At 45.9% G+C, this 23,203-nt stretch overlaps 10 protein-coding genes across 10 annotated transcripts; 5 read left to right on the forward strand and 5 right to left on the reverse strand.

Annotated features, from left to right (window-relative positions):
• Nucleotides 1–387: 387 nt before the first annotated feature.
• L199_007423 (signal peptidase I) lies at nt 388–1,547 on the forward strand (the record flags this gene model as incomplete). The annotated part of the gene is made up of 7 exons (XM_064893113.1): nt 388–435; nt 558–667; nt 745–843; nt 1,058–1,108; nt 1,168–1,281; nt 1,357–1,393; nt 1,473–1,547. 7 exons carry the CDS (start codon nt 388–390, stop codon nt 1,545–1,547), a joined length of 534 nt encoding a protein of 177 aa, XP_064749185.1.
• Nucleotides 1,548–1,906: 359 nt separating this feature from the next.
• L199_007424 (uncharacterized protein) lies at nt 1,907–2,642 on the forward strand (the record flags this gene model as incomplete). Its single annotated transcript, XM_064893114.1, has 4 exons — nt 1,907–1,914; nt 1,981–2,059; nt 2,221–2,265; nt 2,442–2,642. 4 exons carry the CDS (start codon nt 1,907–1,909, stop codon nt 2,640–2,642), a joined length of 333 nt encoding a protein of 110 aa, XP_064749186.1.
• A 692-nt stretch (nt 2,643–3,334) lies between these two features.
• On the forward strand, nt 3,335–5,313 carry L199_007425 (uncharacterized protein; the record flags this gene model as incomplete). The annotated part of the gene is made up of 3 exons (XM_064893115.1): nt 3,335–3,514; nt 3,677–3,776; nt 3,866–5,313. 3 exons carry the CDS (start codon nt 3,335–3,337, stop codon nt 5,311–5,313), a joined length of 1,728 nt encoding a protein of 575 aa, XP_064749187.1.
• Nucleotides 5,314–6,319: 1,006 nt separating this feature from the next.
• On the reverse strand, nt 6,320–9,282 carry L199_007426 (uncharacterized protein; the record flags this gene model as incomplete). Its single annotated transcript, XM_064893116.1, has 4 exons — nt 6,320–6,799; nt 6,860–6,916; nt 6,982–7,934; nt 8,001–9,282. The coding sequence occupies 4 exons, from the start codon at nt 9,280–9,282 to the stop codon at nt 6,320–6,322; spliced, it is 2,772 nt and encodes a 923-aa protein (XP_064749188.1).
• Nucleotides 9,283–10,775: 1,493 nt separating this feature from the next.
• On the forward strand, nt 10,776–11,752 carry L199_007427 (uncharacterized protein; the record flags this gene model as incomplete). Its single annotated transcript, XM_064893117.1, has 6 exons — nt 10,776–10,832; nt 10,937–11,013; nt 11,100–11,227; nt 11,303–11,415; nt 11,474–11,623; nt 11,729–11,752. The coding sequence occupies 6 exons, from the start codon at nt 10,776–10,778 to the stop codon at nt 11,750–11,752; spliced, it is 549 nt and encodes a 182-aa protein (XP_064749189.1).
• Nucleotides 11,753–11,962: 210 nt separating this feature from the next.
• Nucleotides 11,963–12,337, reverse strand: L199_007428 (uncharacterized protein; the record flags this gene model as incomplete). Its single annotated transcript, XM_064893118.1, has 2 exons — nt 11,963–12,121; nt 12,227–12,337. The coding sequence occupies 2 exons, from the start codon at nt 12,335–12,337 to the stop codon at nt 11,963–11,965; spliced, it is 270 nt and encodes an 89-aa protein (XP_064749190.1).
• A 612-nt stretch (nt 12,338–12,949) lies between these two features.
• Nucleotides 12,950–13,271, forward strand: L199_007429 (uncharacterized protein; the record flags this gene model as incomplete). Its single annotated transcript, XM_064893119.1, has 2 exons — nt 12,950–12,968; nt 13,033–13,271. 2 exons carry the CDS (start codon nt 12,950–12,952, stop codon nt 13,269–13,271), a joined length of 258 nt encoding a protein of 85 aa, XP_064749191.1.
• Nucleotides 13,272–13,678: 407 nt separating this feature from the next.
• Nucleotides 13,679–15,876, reverse strand: L199_007430 (uncharacterized protein; the record flags this gene model as incomplete). The annotated part of the gene is made up of 14 exons (XM_064893120.1): nt 13,679–13,799; nt 13,856–14,046; nt 14,100–14,124; nt 14,178–14,296; nt 14,338–14,466; nt 14,519–14,674; nt 14,747–14,792; nt 14,846–14,929; nt 14,984–14,999; nt 15,059–15,130; nt 15,400–15,480; nt 15,524–15,558; nt 15,626–15,699; nt 15,751–15,876. 14 exons carry the CDS (start codon nt 15,874–15,876, stop codon nt 13,679–13,681), a joined length of 1,275 nt encoding a protein of 424 aa, XP_064749192.1.
• Nucleotides 15,877–16,961: 1,085 nt separating this feature from the next.
• Nucleotides 16,962–18,242, reverse strand: L199_007431 (uncharacterized protein; the record flags this gene model as incomplete). The annotated part of the gene is made up of 5 exons (XM_064893121.1): nt 16,962–17,119; nt 17,178–17,388; nt 17,449–17,785; nt 17,866–18,002; nt 18,063–18,242. The coding sequence occupies 5 exons, from the start codon at nt 18,240–18,242 to the stop codon at nt 16,962–16,964; spliced, it is 1,023 nt and encodes a 340-aa protein (XP_064749193.1).
• Nucleotides 18,243–20,664: 2,422 nt separating this feature from the next.
• L199_007432 (peptidyl-prolyl cis-trans isomerase-like 2) lies at nt 20,665–23,200 on the reverse strand (the record flags this gene model as incomplete). Its single annotated transcript, XM_064893122.1, has 12 exons — nt 20,665–21,019; nt 21,103–21,302; nt 21,390–21,506; nt 21,568–21,773; nt 21,848–21,952; nt 22,021–22,129; nt 22,188–22,276; nt 22,352–22,532; nt 22,606–22,686; nt 22,747–22,805; nt 22,872–23,008; nt 23,079–23,200. The coding sequence occupies 12 exons, from the start codon at nt 23,198–23,200 to the stop codon at nt 20,665–20,667; spliced, it is 1,761 nt and encodes a 586-aa protein (XP_064749194.1).
• Between the last annotated feature and the right edge of the window lie 3 nt (nt 23,201–23,203).

Raw genomic sequence — 23,203 nt, forward strand, 5'->3', positions numbered from 1 at the left:
ATGGTGAGGGAGAGAAGGAGAAGGAATTGAAAGGTTAGATAGTTAAAGTTGAAGCGTTTGAACGTGAGTCAAGCAGGCTATGAGTCAGTCAAGATATCGAATCCGAGTGACGTGGATTTCTCACGTGTGGTATAGATAAGAGCCAGATCCCACGTGGCTGTTATCAGGAACACGTCTGTTGACAGTGCTCGTACGTCGGAGACGTGGATGGACGATTGAGTTCATTGAATCCATGCATACCAGAGCAATATATCACTTGGTAGTACAGTCCGACTCCTTGGTCTATACCTAGACCTACATCAATACCCCTCTAACGGCCAGCCCAGATATCCAAAGTGACAAATTTACACTGCCTGGTGGAGATTCCTAATTGATACCCTGTTCAAGATGTTCTCAAACGAGATAGCCCGTCTGAGGACATTGGGAGTCCAAGGGGTGAGTTGATAGTCTTTTTGAAAGATAACATGACAGTAAGGGGGGAATGAGATGACAAACTCTAATCTGCCTGCCATCCTCTTCAATTTCCTGCGTGTCATGATGCTCTACACCACACGCAGCTCCTATTCCAAGCGCTCAACCTCTTGACGGTCATCTCATCCGGTCTCATGATGTGGAAGGGACTATGTCTCGTCACAAATTCAGAATCACCTATAGTGGTCGTACTTTCGTATGTTCCCCTCAATCCTGTGACAGAGATGAAGATGACAGCTAACGTAAAGTGGCGGTGTGCGTGTGTGATAATAGCGGATCGATGGAACCTGCTTTCTACCGAGGAGATATATTGTTCTTGACGAATCCTGCCGATGTACCGTATGAAATTGGGGATATAACGGTCTACAAGATGTGAGTTATGTCTTCTAACTCCGTTTCTAATCCCTTCCAGTTTTTGGGACATCATGTCAAATTTGCTTTTTGGGCAGATTCATATATCCACTCCTTCTGATTAATTATATCAACATTCATGGTGAAACAATGAGCAAAGTTTACTCGCTACTCCTTATACTTTGTCCATCTTGCTGCAGCTGGTGTTCAGATGCTAATGCTTCCTCTTCCACAGTCCCGGCGCAGATATACCGATAGTCCACCGAGTGATAGAATCCCATATTTCGTGAGTCGTCCATTAAGCTTCACTTTCAGAGCGACATGCAACTCATCAGTATGGTTCAGCAACACCACTCAACTTCTCTTGACCAAAGGGGATAATAACCCGGGAGACGATATAACGTTGTATAACGGTATAGAATGGATAGAGAGGAAGCATATCATTGGGAAAGTTAGAGGGTACGTTTACTTGTTTACGAGAGTCCATAGCAAGGTCAAAGAGTATGTGGACTGATCCACCAATTGACGTCTTAGGTTCTTACCTTATATAGGTTATGTGACCATAGCTATGGTAAGTCAGCTAAAAGTTCAACAAAAAGGATGACCACATGAAGGTTATATGAAGCTGACCATCTCTCATATATCCACAGAACGATTTCCCTCAATTGAAATATGCTTTGTTAGGTGGTGTAGGTTTGGTGATGCTGATACAGCAGGAGACGTAAATGCAGGTGACTTGTACATACATATGCATATCATGATGATTATAAATATCCAACGAGCTGTCTGGACATCTGGGGATACCCACCAAAGAAATAAGCTACTGTGCATCAGCTGCCACTGTAAAACGAGAGATGTCGCGTGTCAGTTTAAGCTTCAATCGTCGTTGACAATCTATGAGCAATACTTCTCTTCCCGCAATTCTTGGCTTTATCACTCATCGTAACAAATACCTACATAGACATCTTCAATATCAGGAGCAGGTCATTTGGTGCCAGCAGCAATACAAAGAACACCGTCACAATTCTCTCCTCAAACACGTTGACCTGCTCCTCGATCGTCAACGTCACCTTGATCGATCAAAATGCCAAGGTGAGTTGTACCATCCGTGATCATACGCTTGCAACTCAAATGCTAACACCACTATGAAATGTATAGTGCTGCCGAACAGACACTCGAGAATCAGAATGAAGAGGAATTGAATTCGTTGCATAGCAAGATCAAGTCGTTGAGATCTGTGAGTCGACTCTGCACCGTTACTGCCCTCCTCTTCATATGCGGTACGAGTACAGGTCGATAAACATATCTAGTAGGAGTGACGGTGGATCATCATCATCATAATCATGGATCACTATGTAGTATAAGGATATTGCTGATGCTGAGGATATGAACGTATAGGTGACTATTGATATCTTAGACGATGCGAATAGACAGAATGACCAGGTGAGTTTTCATCTTTCGTCTACAATCAAAGGCAGAGAGTGGATGACGATAGCTAATCATCTTGCAATTGCAGCTCGATAGAACAGTACGTATCATTCCATTTCCAAGTCCTGCATTCTCTATATGTACCATACCACGTCCATATCTCACGCTAATCAAATGACCGACATCGTTAGACCAACTCATTCACCTCTTTCGCTTCCTCCCTCTTTTCCACCTCGCGCCATCACTCCCGAACCATGGCGTCCACCTCTACATTACGCCAATATAGAACCATCGCATATATCGTGGGAGCCATCGTGGTGTTATGGTTGATAATGAAACTGTGGAGGAGTGGACCTGGACCTAGCGTACATCCTATCGAACCGGAATACTAGTCTATCTATCTCTCTCTGTGTGACTCGTGACAGATAAACCAGGTGGGGAAGTACAAGTATTAGTAGACTTGATAGAGATAAGGTGTACAGGTGTCATAGGGACATGGTGGTTACCTCGAGATGTAAGGTATAGCTCAGGAGTGCAAGTAGGAGCGAGGATGAAACGTCCAAGGGGAAGCGATAAGGTATGAGGGAGGTGGTTTGATATGCCTCTGTTGTATGAATTATGTATCCTGTGATCAACCTCCTATGTATATATGCATTTCTCATGTGATGTCGTGTTTGGGGGTCGGTGGTCCGTGCGTCGTATGTCGTATGTCGTATGTCGTATGTCGTATGTCGTATGATACCCGGCGGTACAAGGATACCGGATGGGAAGGGGATCGACGTAGACAATTGCAATTTAAATGATGATGAATTCACCATCAGACAAAGGGTAACTTGCGAGAATTGTTATTCCTCTTATCTCCCTTGTTTTCACAGATTATCATGTAGATGTTCTGGAACCACCTGGATCAGAACCCAACGATCAAACACAGCCAGGAGCAATAACAAGCGGGTGTCGAAAATTTTCGTCATTCAACATCCGCAACATGCACCTACACCAGACTGATACTCTTGATGGTGATGGGGATAGACAAGGGCAGGTTGAGATTGAGAACGAAGGGAAGAGAGAAAAGCATATATATACGATGAATATGGATTCATTCCCTCGCCGCCCTCTAATGCATTGGGAGAGAATCCACGATACTCCTTCTTCCTCTTCGGCATCACTCCAACCGTATCCTCAGCCCAGATCGAACGAGATAGAAAAGATAGATAACAGCGGTAAATCACATAAGATGAAGTCTAGGAGTTTTGCTGATTTGGCTGTAAGTTTATCTTTTATCTTTTGGTTTTGGATTTACGGCATAGGCAAGTGGAGGATGTCCACTTGTCATCACATCTCATATCTGATATGAGGGCATGGATGGTATTTCAGGATATGCAGATCTTCATGACATACTGATTATCCCTTTGTCACGATGACATAGGAAGTGTTTGGTTTTGGAAACAAAGTAGCAAGACCTTCGAGTAGATTATCAGAAATCTTACCCAGACCGAAATCAAGTGCGAGTCTAGAGAGACGATCATGTGAGTGACTAAGCATCCTTATTTGACTGTTCCAGATGCGATGGTCGGTATCCGCTCACTGTGTACCCTGATCATACCAATGGCTCTAGCATATACCAAGCGTCGTTACGTCCCTCATCATCTCCCTACAAACGTCATCATTCGTATCCTCTCCTGCTGCTCTGACGATGTTCTCCTAAACTGCTTGACCGTATCGAGGTTATTTTTCAGTCTGGCTGGAACGATCCTCTACCAACATCTGACTCTCGAATCACCCAAAGACATGTGGGATAGATTGGTAGGATCAACACTGTTATACGAAAATACCACTGGGAAGATATCAATTGGTCGAAGGAGGTTTAAAGATCGTCTATTGAGACATACAGATACTATCACCCTACATTCTCATGGTGATGATGATGGGGATTGTCAAGATTCCGACTCGGAAGAAACAGAAGATTATCTTGGTAATCTCAAGAGGCTATCCATATTATCACACTCACAATCACATTCCAGAAATTCATCTTCATCATCGGTTTTCTCATTTGGCAAAAGGTCCAACCCTACTACACCTATTTTGATCACCCCCCCAATTTCTTGTCCACCTGTATCTCTCAGCGGAGTTATGCCGCGGCTGTCGACCCTACGAATCATCTTGGCAGACGCATACGATTATCATCTATTGTTCTGTCCAAGATTCGGATCAGCTTGTCCGTTATTGGAAGGATTGGAATTAGAAAGATTGATAATCATCGGTGCTAGATCACCTCTGGTGGTTTTACCTACAGCTTTCCCATCTACGACAATTGAGACTAGCTCACCAATGGGTCTGACTCCAACGATGACGAGACATACACCGACTCCCACCACTACTTCTCCCGCTCTGGCTAGTCCTCCCATGATGGGTCATATCAATACTGTTTCGACCAAGATCAAATCTTCCGGTGGATTACCCATAGGTCTAAGCGAGTTGACAATCGTCTTACCTACTGGAAGATCATACGATTCGAAAGATTATGAAGGGTATCACAACATATTCCATTACAAGAAGACTTTAGGATCCATATCGAAACTTACCATCGTATTTCTCACTTCCCCATCTTCAACTTCAACTTCAGCTGGAAAGGGAAACGGGTATCGGACTGAGGACAAACAGTCATTATGGCAAGTAGCATTCTATTCTTCCAGGAACTACAACCCCACTTGGACATCCTATCTCTGTCTAGCAGAAGATTTAGCCAAAGCATGTTTAGCAGTCCCACTTGAAACTACCATCGAGATAGTGGGGATGGAAAATATAGATGGCGAATTGTTAAATATGGGTATAGGTACGATGAAAGAAAGAGGTAAATCAGGTATGATCATGCGAGAACGAATTAAACGACAGATCGAAGTTAGACTTATAGCTTCTAACAAGGAATATGAAGTGAATATCAAGAATCAATACTTGAAGTTTAGGGATCTGGATGATTGGTTGGATTGCGGAGAAGGTAGGAGACAGTTGGGTGAAAAGGGTTTCGAAGAGTTAGGCAAAGAGGGGTATAGAGAATTTAGATGAAGGCGTTTAGAATGGTTGTATGTATATATTGTTCTCTTATATTGATTTGATGGTTTTGTTGATACGACTTATAGATGATAGATGAAGATAGACTCTTTGTGTATATTGTATGAATGCAATTGAATGGGCAATTGGATATACGGTATCCAGCATTGGTAGCTAAAGAATCAGATTGGAAAATAGAAGAGTACCCGTCATTCACCTAATGACCAAATTCCGGATGGTCTATGGGTCAGGGAGAGTCATGTTGTACATTTATTTCTGCATTAAAAATTCAATGATGATGTTGATGATGTATAAGAAGTATCATAAAATGTAGCGTGATATATATAAGGTACTTTGCCTTTCCTTTCTTTCATCATATCACACGATACGAATGCACCACCGACGGGTTCGGTGGATCGGTTGATCGATGAATAGCCCTGTCTCTACTGTACGAACGTACATCCACCAAACGAAGGTCGAAGAAAAGGTTATGCAGGGACGAAAGGGAAAAAGAAACGATGATATACAGCAAAACGAAAGGGAGTCGTAAAACAAACCAAATCTATGCACAAGATACTGTAATGAAAAAAAAATGCTTGTGTTATGCAAAAGAGAGACGACTGACCAATGTAGATGGAAAAGATGAAGATGCAAAAAGAGAAGAGAAAAAAAAAAGAGGGATCTTGATCTACAGATCTACAGATCTAGAGTTCATTGTATTCGTGTTACGTCCCGGTATGAACATTTTGTGAGAGAAAGATTTGTGATATATATGCGATGACGAACAGAGGCGGAAGGGCGTCGTTGAGTCGGCTCGATCCGGTAAGAATAATGATGCGTTGAGATTCGTTGAAATTAAGAGGTACTTGATTTGGAGGATAGCATTGAGGTTGGAGAATGCTGTGAGAGATTCATAAAGCTTTACGTGCTATGCACGTCTAAGACCCGTCACAGATCAGCTCCCGATGATTTTAAATATGGACAGGACCGACTCACCATCATAATTTTCCCAACGCTGAATCTAGACTTCTTCTTTTTCCTCATCAGCCTCCACCGAACCCTCTCCCTTAGCTTCCACCTGCCCTTCCTTCTTCTCACCAACTTCAACAACGCCATTCACCGCCGGTGCAGGCGCAGGTATCGCAGCATGACTACTCTTCATCAAGGCATTTTCCACGTCCGCAGCTGTCGAGCTGGTCCCTCTAGCACTATCATCATTATTGGACACCAACGACTGATCGGCTGATAAGGATTCTTCTGTCGCTTGAGAAGGGGACATCGGATTGTTCGTATTGGACTCATTGGCGAATCTGCTCTTTCTAGCATCGGGTAGCACCCATCTCGATGAATCTGGTCCAGCCAATCTTACACTCTCTTCTTTGACTTCTAGCAGTGACGAGAGAGCCATGCACTCCTTGACCATCGACACATCCGGTGTCAATGATTTGACTCGGTTGAACGATGCGATCATTGATATGTCAATCCATCCTTCAGAATCCATCTGTGAGAAAAGGAAATCATTAGTCAGACTGAAAAGTCGTGGCTGGCTGATCGGACTTACCTGTTGACGAAGGAAGAAGTCCATAGCAAGATTTTGCATACTGAAATAATATTCGATCTGACGCAAAACCATCAGCAAGAATTTTTCGGATGCCAATTGCATTTTTAGGTGAAGGAACTGACCTGTCCCAAAACGTAAAACCTAGTAGCATCTAAATTGGGCACAACTGTCTGAGGCATTGGTGGAGGTGGTAAACCAGCTCTGTACATCGCACCAGCGCCATACTGAGCTTGCATTGGATCGTATATTCCAGGTCCAGCGGTAGTCTGACCGTATCCTTGAACAGGGTAGAAAGATTGGAATCCCATATTGACGAAACCTCTCTGCACGGTGTTAGCATTCGGGTTGGGGAATCCATCCATGGGCAAACCGGAGGTTCCTCCTAAGGGGGGTGAACCAAATCCAGGATGCATTTTATGTGGATGGGCGATCGCCGAGTTGCTTCTGAAGCCTCCTCTACCTCTACCGTTGAATGACGCTCTGCCATCCCTGCCTCTAGGTACTCTAGGTAAGGTACTATTGGTGTTATGATTGAATCCATGTTGAGGTAACGGCGCGGTATTACTTCCGGTCATGGGTCGAGATTGTAAAGGTCCACTGCCGAACCGTAGATGAGGAGAAGCATCTTTGTTCGTTGAGGGTAACTGAGCTTGTTCGCCCTTTTTGGGTGATCCGGCTTTACTTTGTTTACTTGTTTGTCGTGAGAGAGGGTTTTCGACTTCGCCATTGACGATAACTTTCTTGCTATCATCGTTGTTTGATTCCTCCAGAGTGATTTCGCCTGCCGTCGACTCGGCTGACTGCTTGTTCGGTATTGATGATGATCTGGATTCACTTGTGGATCCAGCTCGTCCAGCTCTAGCACCTCCTTTCTTAGCTTCACCAGGTTGCACGACACTCTTCTTAGCCTTTCCAACTTTATTGGCAGATCCTGAAGCTTCATTCTCAGCTTTCGAGGCTGAAGCTCTCTTCTTCGCATTAGCTTCTGCTCGACTCTGTCGACGGTTATTCTCAGCTACTTGATCTACAGCAGCTAGTAGCTCTGATGCAGGGATAGGAGTCCATTTCGGTTTTTCTACGATCGCACATTAGCACACAAATATACATATATATATATCTGAAAGAAGAGAAATCTACTCACTCCCTGTTCCTGTACTAATCGCACTATCCTCAGTCACGCTTGTTTCCTCGTTGGTAAGTCTATCCTTTGCTTTGTCTTTCTTTTCTTCGCCAGCTTTTGCCACCTCAGCAGCTTGATGAACATCTGGCCAAAGAGCAGCATCGTGTATGGGTGGAGGTAACGCCGATGAGGTCGCGCGAGCAGCAGTCTTTTTCTTATGTTTGGAAGTACCTTCGACTTTGACGTGACCATTCGGTATCGATTTCTGTACCGTTTCTTTTGCAGATTGATTTGGTGCAGGTTTCGCTTGACTCGGTGTCCTGCTTGTTGGTGCTGGTGCAGATGCAGGTGTAGTTGCAGGAGGAGCCATCGACTTTTTCCTCATTTCCCAAGCGTTCACTGCTGGGGGAGGAGCGGCCTGTCTCGGTTGAACCGGTTGAGGTGCAGGTTGAGGTGTATCGTCTACTTTAGATTTCGGTCTAGCACGCCAACTTCCCTCTTCTTCGAGTTTATCGACGGCTTTCGACAACACACTTGCATTCGCCGTCGACGTCGAAGCGGTTTCGGATGAGAGGTTGGGTGAACCGATAGAAGGAGGTATCGAGACAGAATTAGCGGTGACAGTTGTGCCATTCAGTGAAGGCGAAGAGGGGACCGTTTGGCTTTGTTGACCATTCTCTTTGGCACTTTCAGCGGCATCCGAGCTCACAGCTGCAGTTTTTGCAGACTGCGTTAGAGCTCCCCAAGCCGGTTTCGTTGGAGCTGATATCGTTGTGGCTGGTTTGGTTGCTGCTCCACTCGATGGAGTTGCCGATGCAGATGGGGTAGCTTGATGACCATGCTTTTTGTGCGATTTCCCTTGTCCCCCTTTCTTCTCTGCTTCATCGCCCGTTTTTTGTTTTTGACTTGATCCTTGACCTTGCCCTTCACGGTTTGATCTATCTCTCCAGTTCTTAGAGTTACTACCATGTTTCTCCTTTTCTTCTTGCTGACGAGGGCGCTGCCTACTCGACTTGACTGTCTCCCATGTTCCATCTTGTTCGGTCTCTTTGCTAGGTTCAACGGAAGCAGATGACAATTTCATTGGACGAGACTTTGCTGTCGATGATGATGATGACGATGACGAGGGAGTTGCTGATGGAGATGGAGAATCGGTTTTGATGGTATCACCGTTGGGTGCGAGGGGGACTGACGGTGCAGGGGAAGATGTGGGTTTGGTGGGATTACCATTAGCATCTTTGATCCTATCAGCGTATGAACCGAGAGCATTGAATGCTGATGGTTGTTGCTCGGTACTCGACATATTGGGAGATAGATGATGCGGAGCCAAATGAGGGAAAGTCGCTGCTGATGTCGGAGAGAAAGGGATTACAATCATGATACCGATGAAGAGGATGACAGATAGCAACGATGATAATCGAAGGGTGTAGGTGAATGAGTGACAGTGGATACGATAAAGTCGCGCAGGGTAACGAGAGGGACACAAAAGCGGTGGAGTCAGCACTATTTATGTATATCGAAATGAGAAGGGTCTCATCAGGAGGGGGTTTAGTGGGGATGGGACCAAGGTATGTACATGAAAAGAGCATGTGAATGTGATGAAGATGAAAGGATATGGATACGAGTAGGCAGCTGAGCAGACGATGACATCTTTGGATGAAGTTGAAAAGAAGCGGGGTTGATTGAAAACTGTGTTGGAATGACCGAACAGGTCTAGACCGATAGCGATGCAGAAGAAGAAAAGATAGATATGCAATGCGGATGACGCATCATCATGCAATGCAAGTGGGGAGAAAAATGGAGGGTAGATTATTGAGAAAGAAGTCGGGATAATGAAAAGAAGTCATCTATACGATGAGCAAAACGTTCAAACTCACTTGGTGGGGGTAGGACAAGAAGAGATGAAAGAACTTTTCTATTCACCTTCGCTCAGGCTTTTTTGGTCTGACTGCTGAGTATGAAATGTGGAGATGAAAGGTTGGACAGGGAGGCAATGCCGTAGGTGGTAAATCTGAAAGAAGGAGAAGACATGAGTAAGGGAAGGATTGTGAGGAGACTGGAGATGAGGACGATGATGGCTCACCTGAGCTGATTCGACTTTCCTCTCTCTGGCTGAAAGAATGACAATGATAATGATAATGATCCTGATCCTTGCCACCCACTGACTACCTCACACGCCCTTCCTTTCTCCTATGTAGACCTTGTTCCCGTACGTGTGCACACCTCGTGGTAGTGTCTGCGTCGTTGATAGGACGGTTTGTCGGTCTCAAGATCCCTGCTCCTACTCGAATTTCAGAAAGATGATCTAACGGATCCGAGGGTTGATTAGGTCACTTGATTCTTTTTCTTTTGATGCCGTATATATGAGTGACGGGATATGCGGTAAGATGGATGCCACTACTCTGCGGGATGTAGCAGGTTGAGTCGGGTCTGCTATGACAGATGCTGAGGAGTGAGGGTGAGGGTGAGGGTGGTGATGAGAGTGAGGGAGGGTTTGTGGATGATATATATATATATATATATGTATGTGGGATGATTGGTGAATTGAGGTCTATCTGTGGTAGTAGTAGTAGCATGTATGATGATATATTTTTGGATGAGGTGGTGGATTGTTTTAATTGGATTTTATCCCAACACAGTGACACGATCGATATTATCTTCCACCTCACCACTTAAATTTACTCCAGATACTTTACTTCACTACCGACAGACAACCTTCCATATTCCACAGCTCACTCATCCTTAACTCTTCGACCCCTTATCACATCTCACCTTATACATCACGCCTAGCCAAACATGCGTCAACTCAAACACCACGAGCAGAAGCTGCTCAAGAAGGTCGATTTCCTCAACGTGAGTCTTACTTTCGCTCATCAGTGGTTTTAGGACAGTTTTCCCTTCCTTCCCTCTGATCGATCCAAGACCTCCACATCGGCTGACTTGACTGTTTTGGATAGTGGAAACAAGATGCTTCGTTGAGAGAGGTCAAGGTGATGAGAAAGTATCATATACAGGATAGAGAGGATTATCATAAGTGAGTGTCCATCTTCAGCACCTAATCGATATTCGAGTTGTGTCGAATCGCGAACAAACAGACACTGATCGACTCTCACTTTGCAGATATAACAAGATATGCGGTTCTCTCCGATCATTGATACACAAACTATCGTTATTGCCAGCAAAAGATCCGTATAGGGAACAGAGAGAGACGGAGATGTTGAATAAATTGTATGATATGGGTATTTTAGGTGAGTCCGGCAAATCCCCTTCTTTGACAATAATCGAGTCAGGACTGATCATGTATCTGTAAATGACGGGAACAGATGTCGGTGCCAAACCATCGGATATCGAAAACAAAGTCACTGTATCGTCAATCGCCAGGAGAAGATTGGCAGTAGTGGTAGCAAGGTTGAAGATGGCAGAAACTGTTTCGGATGTACGCCCACTTCATTCATATTTTGGTCCTACATATGTAGCTGATCTACTTTGAGTAGGCTGTTGAAACAATCGAGCAAGGGCATGTCCGAGTGGGACCTACGCCCGTGACAGACCCAGCGATGTTGATCACTCGTCATATGGAAGACTTCGTCACTTGGGTAGACACCAGTGCGAGAAAGAGAACTATTATGAAGTACAACGACGAGGTAAGTCCGGGCATATATCGATAAGCAAATGTTTGAAATATCTTGTCTATCCATCTAACCACCCCTGGGTGCTTTTGCTGATCAGAATGATGAATGTCAAAATAGCTCGACGACTTCGACCTGTTATAACCTTAGGATTTCACATATCATTTCATTGTACTTATATACCCAGCATGAATGCGATACCCGCCGTCCATCTCTCTGTCATCCATCGACTTCACATTCAATATCGCATCACCTAGACTTTTGTCAAGGGCATCGATATAAGGGATCATGCCAGGCATCGTATAATGCCTTTCATAATCATTGTCATTTGAAAGGATAAGTCTTCATTGAAGGTTAACCGTTCAGGATGTAAAGCACAAATACTCTCAGTCGTGTTGTTACGCTCTCTGATCGTCCATCCGTTAATTCAGCCTGGCGAAGTACCAACCCGGTGATTTCCGAGGCGAGATCACCTGCAAATCCAGTGTCCCAATCGTTGGAAGCTGCTTGCGCCTGATCGTCCAGCTTACATGAAGAATCAACATTGGGTTTAATCGAAATGTCTGTACAATGCCAAGCGCTTGTGATCATATTATACATGCTACATACATCACTTACCTGCGAGGTGTGAGTACGGAAGGCGAAACTCGAGATTCCTCCCTTCGATATGGCCTGGTAAGTATCATTCTGTTCACCACCATTGTCATCATCATCATCATATCTCTTCATTTCGTTCGAGGGTCTGCATAGCCGCGCCCGTCCTGCCAGCATCCTTTATCGCTGGGCAGATAGGTATCGGTATGACACGCAGCATACCTTCGTCTTCATCAGTTCTATCGTACCAATTCAAGCGCATATACCTTGATATCTGATTGTACCGGCACTGCACAAGATAATACGAGGGGGCTTTCGTGGACTGCTTGCACTCAAGCATGTACAGTAAGCTTGGAGTGACTGACTCATTGAGGAAGACGGCCCATCCGCAGGAAAGTCTTCTTAAGCGGTCTGTACTAAAGACGGGTTGGGATGGTGCTAACCATCCCAGTCAATACTGAAATCTCTGAATAGCTCGTACTCTGGGGGGTTCCATTTTTCTTTCTCGCTTTCGCTGAGCTCTTATGGCATCATGATTCGAAAACTCTTCGAAACTTTTTTTGAACCAAGAGGGTCGAGATAAGAGTGTCCAAGTGATGCAAAAGGGTCCGAACGCACTCAAGGTAAGACGAGGAGACATATGCGGGCCACCGTGTTCTCGCGTTATTATATCATTAAGCTGACATCCGTGTAGCCCGCCGAGAACGCTGGTGTGACGGTATGCTATGATCTGACCTGTTGATCTCGATGCACGCGTTACAAATTGGTGAGCACGGCGGACCGAAAAGAATTGATGAGCGATAAGCTTCGGAAGCTGAGACCATTTACAGAGGAGTTTTTCATCCGATCGAAGATTTTGCCTGCTGCCGCCAATTTGCGACATGCCACCATCAATCCCGCGAAGATGCTCGGCCAAAAGGGCAAGCTTGGTGTCATGGCAGGAGGCGCCATTGCCGAATTGCTGGTTCTGTCGCGCAATCCCTTGGAGGACATCATGGTTCTCGATCGACCAGAGCTCTACCTGGATGCTGTGATCAAAAAAGGACAAGTAGTATCCGGGAAGGTCTGATCGTGCTTGTACCTGCTAGATGGCCATATTTTTCTGTTTGCGCATTCAATGCATTGTGTCTTGACACGATACGGTCTGATGTAGAAGAGCTCTGTGTCGAAATAAGAGGTCTGCACACGGCGACATCTCCATGGCCGTATGTACGGGTCAATAGCTAAAGTGAGCGTACCCCAGAATCTGTTCATATCGGTATCAAGCCCGCCAGCCAGCTCGCAAGTTGGCACGTAAGATGTAATGCGAACACAGTGATCCCCATCACCCTCGCCACATGATGTCACGATGACTCGTTCACTTCTAATCACATCAATTGCTTGCTGATAAGGCCTTTTTTTGCAAGATCTGCTCGGGATGCGTTACGAACTATGTCCCAGTCAGCTCGCGACACAGCCGATGACAACATCTTGAACCTACCTGATGACCGCGATGATCCGGAATTCGTGCTTCTTCTGCGGGTCTTTCGTTTCCTCCAGCAACTCGCAAGTCAGAACATGGTCGCCGTCCTCCAGATCATTTGCAATGGTCACAGTGCTGACGTGTCAAGTATCAACAGTGCAGCTGAGCTCACCGGAAGTCAGTCTACTCACTAGCCTATGCTAACCAGATCGTCCCACCTCGCTTCAATGATCACCCTCTTGTCCTTCATATCATCCACCCAGCATGCAGCGGTACCGAGTCCAGCGTTATGTGAGCGATAGACGGACAGCTGCACGAGGCCACCAGCAGTGACAAAGTTAAATGACACGATCGAGCCGGGTTGATCGGCGATAAGGTATTTCTGCGAGACGAGATATCAGTTGACGTGCGGAAGCCAAAAGTAAAATCACTCACTTTGTCATCTGATATCAGTTCACGCCTACATTTATGCGTCAGCCGTGAGCCCGCCGATAAGACGTGAATTGCACTTACCATCCTTTATTGGTGGAAGGAATCAGAGTAGGCGAGCGTGAGTGCGCCGACAAGCATTTTGGGGGAATCGCGGGAATGACCTCATACGCATTGAAACGTTGCAGCGCTCGAATCTGTCCCTATCAGCACAAAGTGGTACAATGGATGGAGAGGAACTCACTCGAGGTATTTCCGGGACAAGTCTGCTCTCCAATTCTGCTCCATAAAGACCCGTATTCAGGTCTCCCATTCGCATATCAATGAATGCATTTGTGAGCCGGCCGATCAGTCCATGGCCCTTTGCCGATATCTGGAATGCATGTCAGCAAGTCGAGCGGTCCGATCGTCCCGCTGGCACTCACATGCCGCGTGCCCAACCCTTCCCTGTCCAGCTCCGTTGTTCCCGGTGGGTGATCAAAGTAGGGTATCCCGTATGACGAGTTTTGCAGTATGATGGGGAGGAGCAAATTACGAAGCGAGACTGTGGGAACATCGTAATACGAGGAAATTCCTTGGTGCTGTGAAGGGTCAGCAAGTCAGCAAGACATCAATGGCACCTGACTTCGAAGATGATTCCAGCAAGCACGTACAATGTCACCACCGGTTGCTATCGTCTGGAACATCAGGGCGAATACTCTTCATGACGGTCAGCAGATTCCTACTGCAAGGAATAACAAAACAGCACTCACTGCAAGTTGATCACAGCGGGCCTATTGGGCAATGCCAGAAGATGTCTTAGGAGCATCTCGTACGACTCCGCGCCTCTCTCTAAGCTGCGTGAGTCGTTAACCAGAAAAGAACGAGACTTATTGAGTAACGCTACTCACAACCCATCGTTGATCGCTGGTTGGCGATGTTAGCACCTCTCCCTCGCCTGCACCCAAATCATTAGCTGCGCTCACCCATGTCAACCAGCACTAAATCTACGTCCTCAGGTACGTGATGTCCGAAACACATGGCAAAGTAGTCCGAGCCTATCTTTCAGCGTGCTGTGGTCGAAGCTTGTTCACCTACCTATCGCCGGTACTGCTCCATTCACAAATCTATTGGCGCCCCGCTTTGTACTGTCTCTGCCAATCTGGCGTCCGTTCTTCGCCGGAAACAGCTTGTCGAGGTGGTCGAATACGATCCGATGCATGTTAAGCTCGCTGTAGGCCGATTGCTCGTACCCCATGCCTCGTTTCAGACCATGGCCAATGGACACTGAAAACATCAGCAAGGTATGATGAAAGAGCTAAATCACCTGATCCTCCTAACGCTCCGACTGTGAATCCTTGACCTCGTCGAGCTTTCGCCAGAAACCTCGCCAGTCCGTGTCCTGATCCTGTTATATCATCAGCTTGGACCAGAAGTAATTGCACACCCACCCTCATAGTTCATCACCTTCCTCAGCTCGATCTCCCTACCGGTTTGCGGTATCAGCTTGCCGGCTTCGCTCAATCATCCCTTGATTGCCTTCGGACGCTCACCCGAATTCGGCACATAAGTCCGGAGCCACATCACACCATCCCAACGAGCTATGTCTATATTCAGCCTCCTCGATCTGACTGGCAATCTATAGAGATCAGCACAAGCAGCTCAGCGGGAAACTCACCGAAATTTCGGTCTCCGTCCGGTTTACAGACCGGCGATGCGTCACCGCTATCAGCCCCAAAAGGGCGAGCAAGAGCAAAACAAGCAAACGGGGTCGACGCAGACGCCGTGCGTCGATCAGAGGCATATTCAGTTCAAGGCTGGAGTGAATGACGTATCGTTGTATTGTTGAGGAATAGTGATGTAGCAAAGGGTGGACATGCTGCGGGCCATCTCATCCATATTTACGCGACGCGATGATACTGCCAGCTACGAGAGTAGCACACTGTATATTTACGCTCACTAGTTGGGGTAGTCAATTACAAAGACTTGTAATTCAGAATAAAATGACACAGCTCGATTAGACTTGTGCAATGATTGACTATTAGAAAGATATGGCGACGTCATGACATTTTTGGAGATACACAGATTGCGATATATCACTTCATCTCAATCACTGTCACGATGAGCTGTGATCTAACTAAGACCTCAGTAGACGGCCTTGATCATATAGGAGACGGCCTAGATAGGCTAGCAGATGATAAAAGGACCACAGAAGATGGAATAATCTAAAACCAAAGTATATGATAGAACAACGAGGTTGTTGAGTGATCAACGATAACGTTGAACTAACCCCGATATCGTTGAGACTTGTACGATATCCTCGCTGAGGGAACTAAATACTCAGCTAGATAGATACGACTTCCAAGAGGACAAATGGGGTAGTACTACGCTTTGGGACGGTCGGTCACTCTATGGTGGGATGAGATTTTCAATATTTTGCCCAAATTTTTCTTTGGCCCAGGCTTGGGGGGGCGTGGGTCGTCCCCCGTGTCGCTTGGGGCCCGTACAACACCTCAGGGGTGCTCAGGCGTGGTCAGGCACCGTCAGACTACCATCCCATGCAGTCGGTATGGCAAGGGGGCCCGCCCAATACCCTAAACGAAATACACTCGTGATCGGGAGCGCATTTTTTCGCCCAAAAAAAACAAAAAAAAAACCATAGTGGATGAAGCTAGAGACGCAACATTGCTAGCCCGCACCTGCCTCGAGTACAGCCGGACTGTGCGTGGTCCTCCCAACTAAAGACCCATTCGAACTGGACCCCCTGCTAAATAAATCGATTGATTGACATGCTCACTGAAACATGTGTCCCGCTTCCTGCGAGCATGAACCTGGAACAAAGGTTTACACGGAGTTTCATAGCTACAAACAGATGTCCAACATGCACAATTAATCTAGGCCCGATCGCCATGTGGCACCTTGGCCGTTAAGACCCCAAGCTTGCGAACTCATATCATGGACCGTCGTTCGTCGCAAATCTCGCTTGTACTTGCCAGCGTAATTTCCCGGCACCGACCTGTGGAGGGTACAAGTGTTGTCCCAGACGACTGCAGAATGCGTCAATATATGTGCATTTGGAGAAAAAAGGCGGAGACCACTACTCACCAAGATCTCCCACGTCTTTCCAGGTGACCTTAAAAGTGAATTCGGGTCTCCCAGCATGCTCAAGTAGCTCACGTAGCTGCTTCTGACCCTCTTCAAGAGGCATTCCCTCCACATGATGGGCATGGGCCGCGATGTATAGGTTGGTGCGGCCAGAGGGCTCATGTTCCTGTACGAGTCTGTGTTTGCCGAATCTATGCTTCATGGGATCGAACTGCAGAAGACAATAATGAGTTGTGCTATGCCAAGTGTGTTAGCAAAATCATCCACCCACCTCATCGGTGTCGAGTAGAGGGTTCAGTTTGCCATTCTCATCGATATTCGCGTTTCTCCGACAATTCAATTGACTATTGCAGACTACCCAGTCGTGGATCTCCTCCTTCCGTGCGTCATCCAATGCCTGATAAGCAGCTCGCGTATCGGCGAACTCTGTCTCACCGCCTAAACCCGGTGGCGGCAATTCGTGTGCCAAAAGGAGCGAGATACCGGCGCGACGAGGATTGAAAGCTGAGTCTGCGTGAAAGTGGTAGTTGCATCGAAGCAGGAGATCTCGCATCCCACCGGGCTGCATGACAGTCCCGTCGGGATTGACATTGCCTACGTCGAAGAGGCTGAGTGGGAAAGAGACGTATCATTATGAACAGTCAGCACAGACCGCATTTGGAGCCTCTGAATGACTGAGATCACCCACTAATCGCTGCTAAGTCGATTCTTCTGCCCAAGCCCGCCTACGAACGGGGCAATGTCGTCCAGATCACCAAACAGTTTAGACATCTCGACATGCCTGGCGTCGTCCAGTCCGGTTTTTCGGAACACAAGCACGCCATACTATGTATGTTTCTTAATAGTGAGTAGGCTTCCTCTTCTGCACACAGCCAGCACACTCACCCTGGCTAGTCCTCTCTTGATCTCGTCGACCAGTTCAGATGTGATAGATGAGAAATCTGCAGATGCTTCGGCGCCAAAGGTAGGATGTAGTGGTTTGTATTGTATGAGAGGTGGGCTGATCTTGACGTGTTGGACCGCGTCGGGGATGGGCGTAGGAATCATTACCTGAGCAGATGCCATTGTGAATTCGTCTCTCCGCCAGTAAGGGAAGCGTTTTCAGAGGGCTGTGATTAGCAGGCAGGGACGGCAGATCCTTTGCATGTACTGTATCGCTATATATACATTTGCTGACTCCGCTTCATCTGGCCCGATGGACCGATTTACCCGAGTCACCTTGATTTGCCGCTTCTTTCCCACCAATCCAGATGTGCGAATTGCAGCGTTGCGGCAGTGTCTCGTGACCAACAAACCTTAGCTTGTTTTCATCTCTTAACATTGACCCGAGGTAACAACCGAGAAACTACTGCATCTGGCATGCACGTTGTCCGCCTTACACGGACCTAGCAGAGGTGGATATACAGTATCGTCAACCATGACATCCGTCGCTTTGCTTGCTACCCTTCGTCAACCCCTCCTAGATTGCAATTGGCTTTTCAGAGAATGATGTCCACTGAATGAAACTATCAGGTGAGGATGATGTAGACACGCCACTGACACTCACTCGAGTCTCACCTTCGTGGTGCGGGCAGCTTTAATTGCGATGTAGGACCGGAATCAAAGAATGAATCGTGTCCGGGCCATACAAGGCTACCCGCTGAGCTCAAGCATACCAATAAGCGGAGAACAATTTCCTTGAAGATGAGATTTCCGTATGCTATGTCTGAGAGCATTTCCCGCGATATCGAGTATTGACTGGCCCGCCTAATTATATGAAAGAGGGATCATTGCTAATGATTGGGGTGACCATTGTCGTTTGTGGTACATAAATGCGTGAGAAGCAAGCAGACTGGAGAACAGCGAGTATTATTTCCGGTGATGTCGGAGAAATCATATTGATACACAGAGAAGCACTGAGAGCTTTGATTGTTTGTTCTCATCATTTGTGCTATACGCTATATCTTGTGATCAGGGAGAGGAAACGAGTGATGGCAAGTGGAACATGAGACATCTGATCAAAGTTAAACACAACAAATACCGATAAATGATGGTGATTGTGATCGTGATGGTACATTTTCGGGATGAAGGCTGAGATGTCCCATCATTGACCGTTTTTAACCTGGTCAATGCGCTAAAGAATCATACTCCTCTGATTTGTGTCCGTATCATCATGACAGTGAAAGAAAGATACATTGTTCATACGAGCAACTCTTTGCTTTACACTCTCGCTGTCATTTATTCCTTCGTTGTGCTCTGACCAATTTTAACTCCCTTTCTTAGCTAGCTTGGTATATGGGACGTCATGGATATTCATTACAACATTGCTGAAGGGTGTCAAGTCGAAACTGAGGTGAGTCCCAGTCTGTACAGTGCGTTAGCATTATGGAGCAGGAAAGAGTATATGTTAATATGTCGTATATGAACATCTGATCAGCCGAGTATCCGCTTACACCACGAAGTGAACAACTCTTGTGATCTCATCTTCAATTCTTCGGATTACATGCCTCGTATATTGCCAGCTCTAGATCTACTCCCAACAATTGAGCGAAACCATGGCATCTCCAATCAATCTTTATTCATCGAGGATATACTCAAGCACATAATATCATTTTGTCCAATACCAACTCTCTTCAACCTCCTGTTAACGTCCAAAACCACCTATACTCTGACATTACCTATTCTATACCAGTCTATAACCTTCCATCCAGATAATCGTCATACGGACGGCCGTTCCCCGATTTCCCCTGGTTCATCTCTCCTCTCCGTCCGATCCCAAAGATGGGGAACCGAGCCCAAGATACATGTTAAAGACATGACGATTCCCGCGCACCTAGACAACCACAACTGTGCTTTGATGGATCTACCAAATCTACATACTTTACGTCTTACTATCCATCCGAAATCACCTATAGGTTGGAGTTTTTGTAAGCCTTCCGATAGGGTACGATATCCTTATTATCCTATCAATCAACCGTGTTCTTTACTGGTCAACCTTCAGCCTAAACGATTGGTGATTACGAGTGGGATCAGATATTTAAATACCCCATCGCCATTCCCTTTACCCTTCCAGTCAAAGTTCTGGACGAAAATCGAAGAGGTCGTTCTGTGCATTAGCGATAACAGGGAGAACTTGAGAGAAGAGTCAAAGGTCAAATACAAAGATGGTTTTCTGAAGAATCTACCAAAAGGGTTAAAGAGGTTGATTATCATTTTTGGAACGGAAGGTGTTGATGTCGATGAGGTTTTAGATGTAATTGATTCGTTGCATGGTACCCCAACCGTCAGTCATAACAGCAGCACCCAAGATATCGAAGATATATATGGGCTAGGTCTGGTTTCTGATCCTAATCGTAAGGTTATCATTCTTGATACACAGTAGTTGATTTCAGTTGCTGTTAGTTGACTCAATGTATCAGTAGATGATAGATTAGTATCTTCGGATACAAGGATGTTACATCAGTTGTACAGACAGATCACCTATATATTGAGAAATGTATATGATGAATCACCATCCCGAGAAATCACCAAATCCTCCTTTCGTCTTCTTCTTCTTCTCATTCCCTGCACTATAGTCAATCGCTTCCGGTATCACACCTCCCTGAGTTCCTCGATTTTTCGTATTTGCAGTCGACAGGTATTTGCCTACACCACCACTGCCGTTCAGATCTTCTATTTTCCTTTTCTCTTTCTGCGATTTCGATTCTCCTTTCACGCCCAAATCCGTACCTAGCCAAGTAGTTCTATCTTTTTCTCTTTCTTCTTTAGCTAGCGCCCTCTTGCGCATGGCCTCGTCAGACTGATCTTGTCTAGCTAATCGAGCCTTCAGACGTTCTTGATAGGCTTCGAATGGATCTTGTAGACTGATAGTATCGCAGATGCTAGTTAGCTCTACAAATCCTTATGTTTATTGACAAGCGTTCGAGTTTAGTATCCGAGGACTCACACATTGACACCTAGTATCACAATATCCTTGACAGGTCTATCACCTCCAGGTCTCACAGCCACTCTTTCAATCTTATCCAAAACATCCTCACCTCCAACCAATTTCCCGAATACCGTATGTTTGCCGTTCAGGTGGGGGGTTTCCCGGAACGTTATGAAGAATTGCGACGAATTCGTGCGTGGTCCACTGTTTGCCATCGACTAGAGACCCACCATGAGTAAACATGAGATGATTATTTGAGTGCTGCAATGACTGGCCACAGGTGAAAAGCGACTATGTGAACTCACCAAAACACCCCGTGCATCATGCTTATAAGCTCCCTTTTCATTATATTCATCCCTGAATGGTTCACCCCAAAATGACTTCCCACCTCGTCCTGTACCAGTTGGATCACCTCCTTGGACCTACACAGAGGCAAAGCTAATCAGCATCGTATGGCTATTTGAAGACTTTAGTGAAACTGACCATGAATCCCGGTATTAGCCTATGGAACACGACATTATCGTAATAACCAGATTTAGCCAGCTGAACGAAATTGTACACCGTCTTAGGTGCTTTATCACCATGCAACTCCACATTCAATCCACCAAAATTCGTCAATATGGTCGCATATGCTTTCGACTTCAGCCGGTCTTTCTCTTTGGTTGGCCGTGACATCTCTTCGAACATGACTATTGGTGATATCATAGTATGATTTCAGTACAAGGTTTTTCGAGAAGCAGGAAAAGGTAAGAATTATGCTCACATTCTTCCTCATCGAACATCGCTCTTTCAGATTTCACCTGAGGGTTCAGAGATGTACTCGTGAGTGAGGCTGCTGCTCGACCGGAGCTAAAATTGGATGCGTTATCTACATAGGCAGTACGTAGTCAGCTCCGACATATGTTCTAGTCGCATGGAGGATGTGATGCGACCTACATGCCAGCTGTTCGATTTTCCGCTTCGCTATCACACCTTCCTTCTTCTCCTCTTGTTCTGCAGATTTAGCCGGAGGTGGAGTAGCGGATGGCGATTGGTCCGCCTTTGTCTATATGTTCATGTCAGTGAGATGATATATCAGAGAGTTTGGGGGTTTTACAACTCACTTTCTCAGCTAACATCTTCAAGACCTTACTTGCCCCACCAGCAGCATCCATATTAATACCCCTCAGCGGATCTCCAGCGACATCATCGTCTACAGACACACATGCGTCAGCTTACCTTGCTCCTATCACAATCAAGGCGAATGACAGGCGCTGAGTTGACTAACCAGAAACCTTCTTATCCTTCTTTACATAGTCATACTCTCTCAAATCCCTGGAAGCCAGATTCTGGGGATCTTGTATAGTTATTATATCTTCCCTCTTGAATGGCTCGTCGTTCACTAGATCTCTCCATGTCTTAGGTTTGATAGCTAGTAGCTGTAATGATGCCATGTCGAAGACGTTTCCCTTTTGGAGAAACCAAATATATCAGCTGAGAGATTTATACGAGGGGACAAACCTAGGTTCTCGTTAGACTTACAGTATTTTTCAGAAAGACGATATGTATATGTGGTGAAAACACTTTGTACGTTATTGGATCATGCATGTTTCCTTCTGCGTTCTATGGTAGGTGTTGTCAGATAGTTGAACGAGACCAGCCAATCAACAGAACACGACTGACCTTGAAGAAGTTCAACTTGATCAACTGACTTGTATCTAGCGATTTACCCGATACAGGATCTACACTTACTTGATCAGCTTATGCCTTGGGCTTCTCGAAGCATATTTTATGAAGAAACTACTCACTTGTTTTGTACTTCCTCACATATGGGACTATATTCAATAGATCAAATACATCCGCTCTCGGTTGTTCTCCAGGTGCAGTATCCGCTATAACGGCTACTGGGTTCTTGAACGGTTGCAAAGACAATGCACAACAATCACTAGCAGTTATGAGAGACAGTCAGCTGCCTCTGCACATATGGGTTGAGGCAATGTAACGGACACACTCACAAAGGTAACCTCAGGAATTCTGATTTTCCAGTCTCGGCCCTTTTCCCCGTACTGGAGGCTGTATGACCACCCGAGGCGTGCTCGGAGTGAGTCACGTACATCTTGTCAGAATTGTGCCCCATGTT

This window comes from Kwoniella botswanensis, chromosome 2, assembly GCF_036426115.1.
Source record: "Kwoniella botswanensis chromosome 2, complete sequence".
Lineage (NCBI taxonomy): Eukaryota > Fungi > Basidiomycota > Tremellomycetes > Tremellales > Cryptococcaceae > Kwoniella > Kwoniella botswanensis.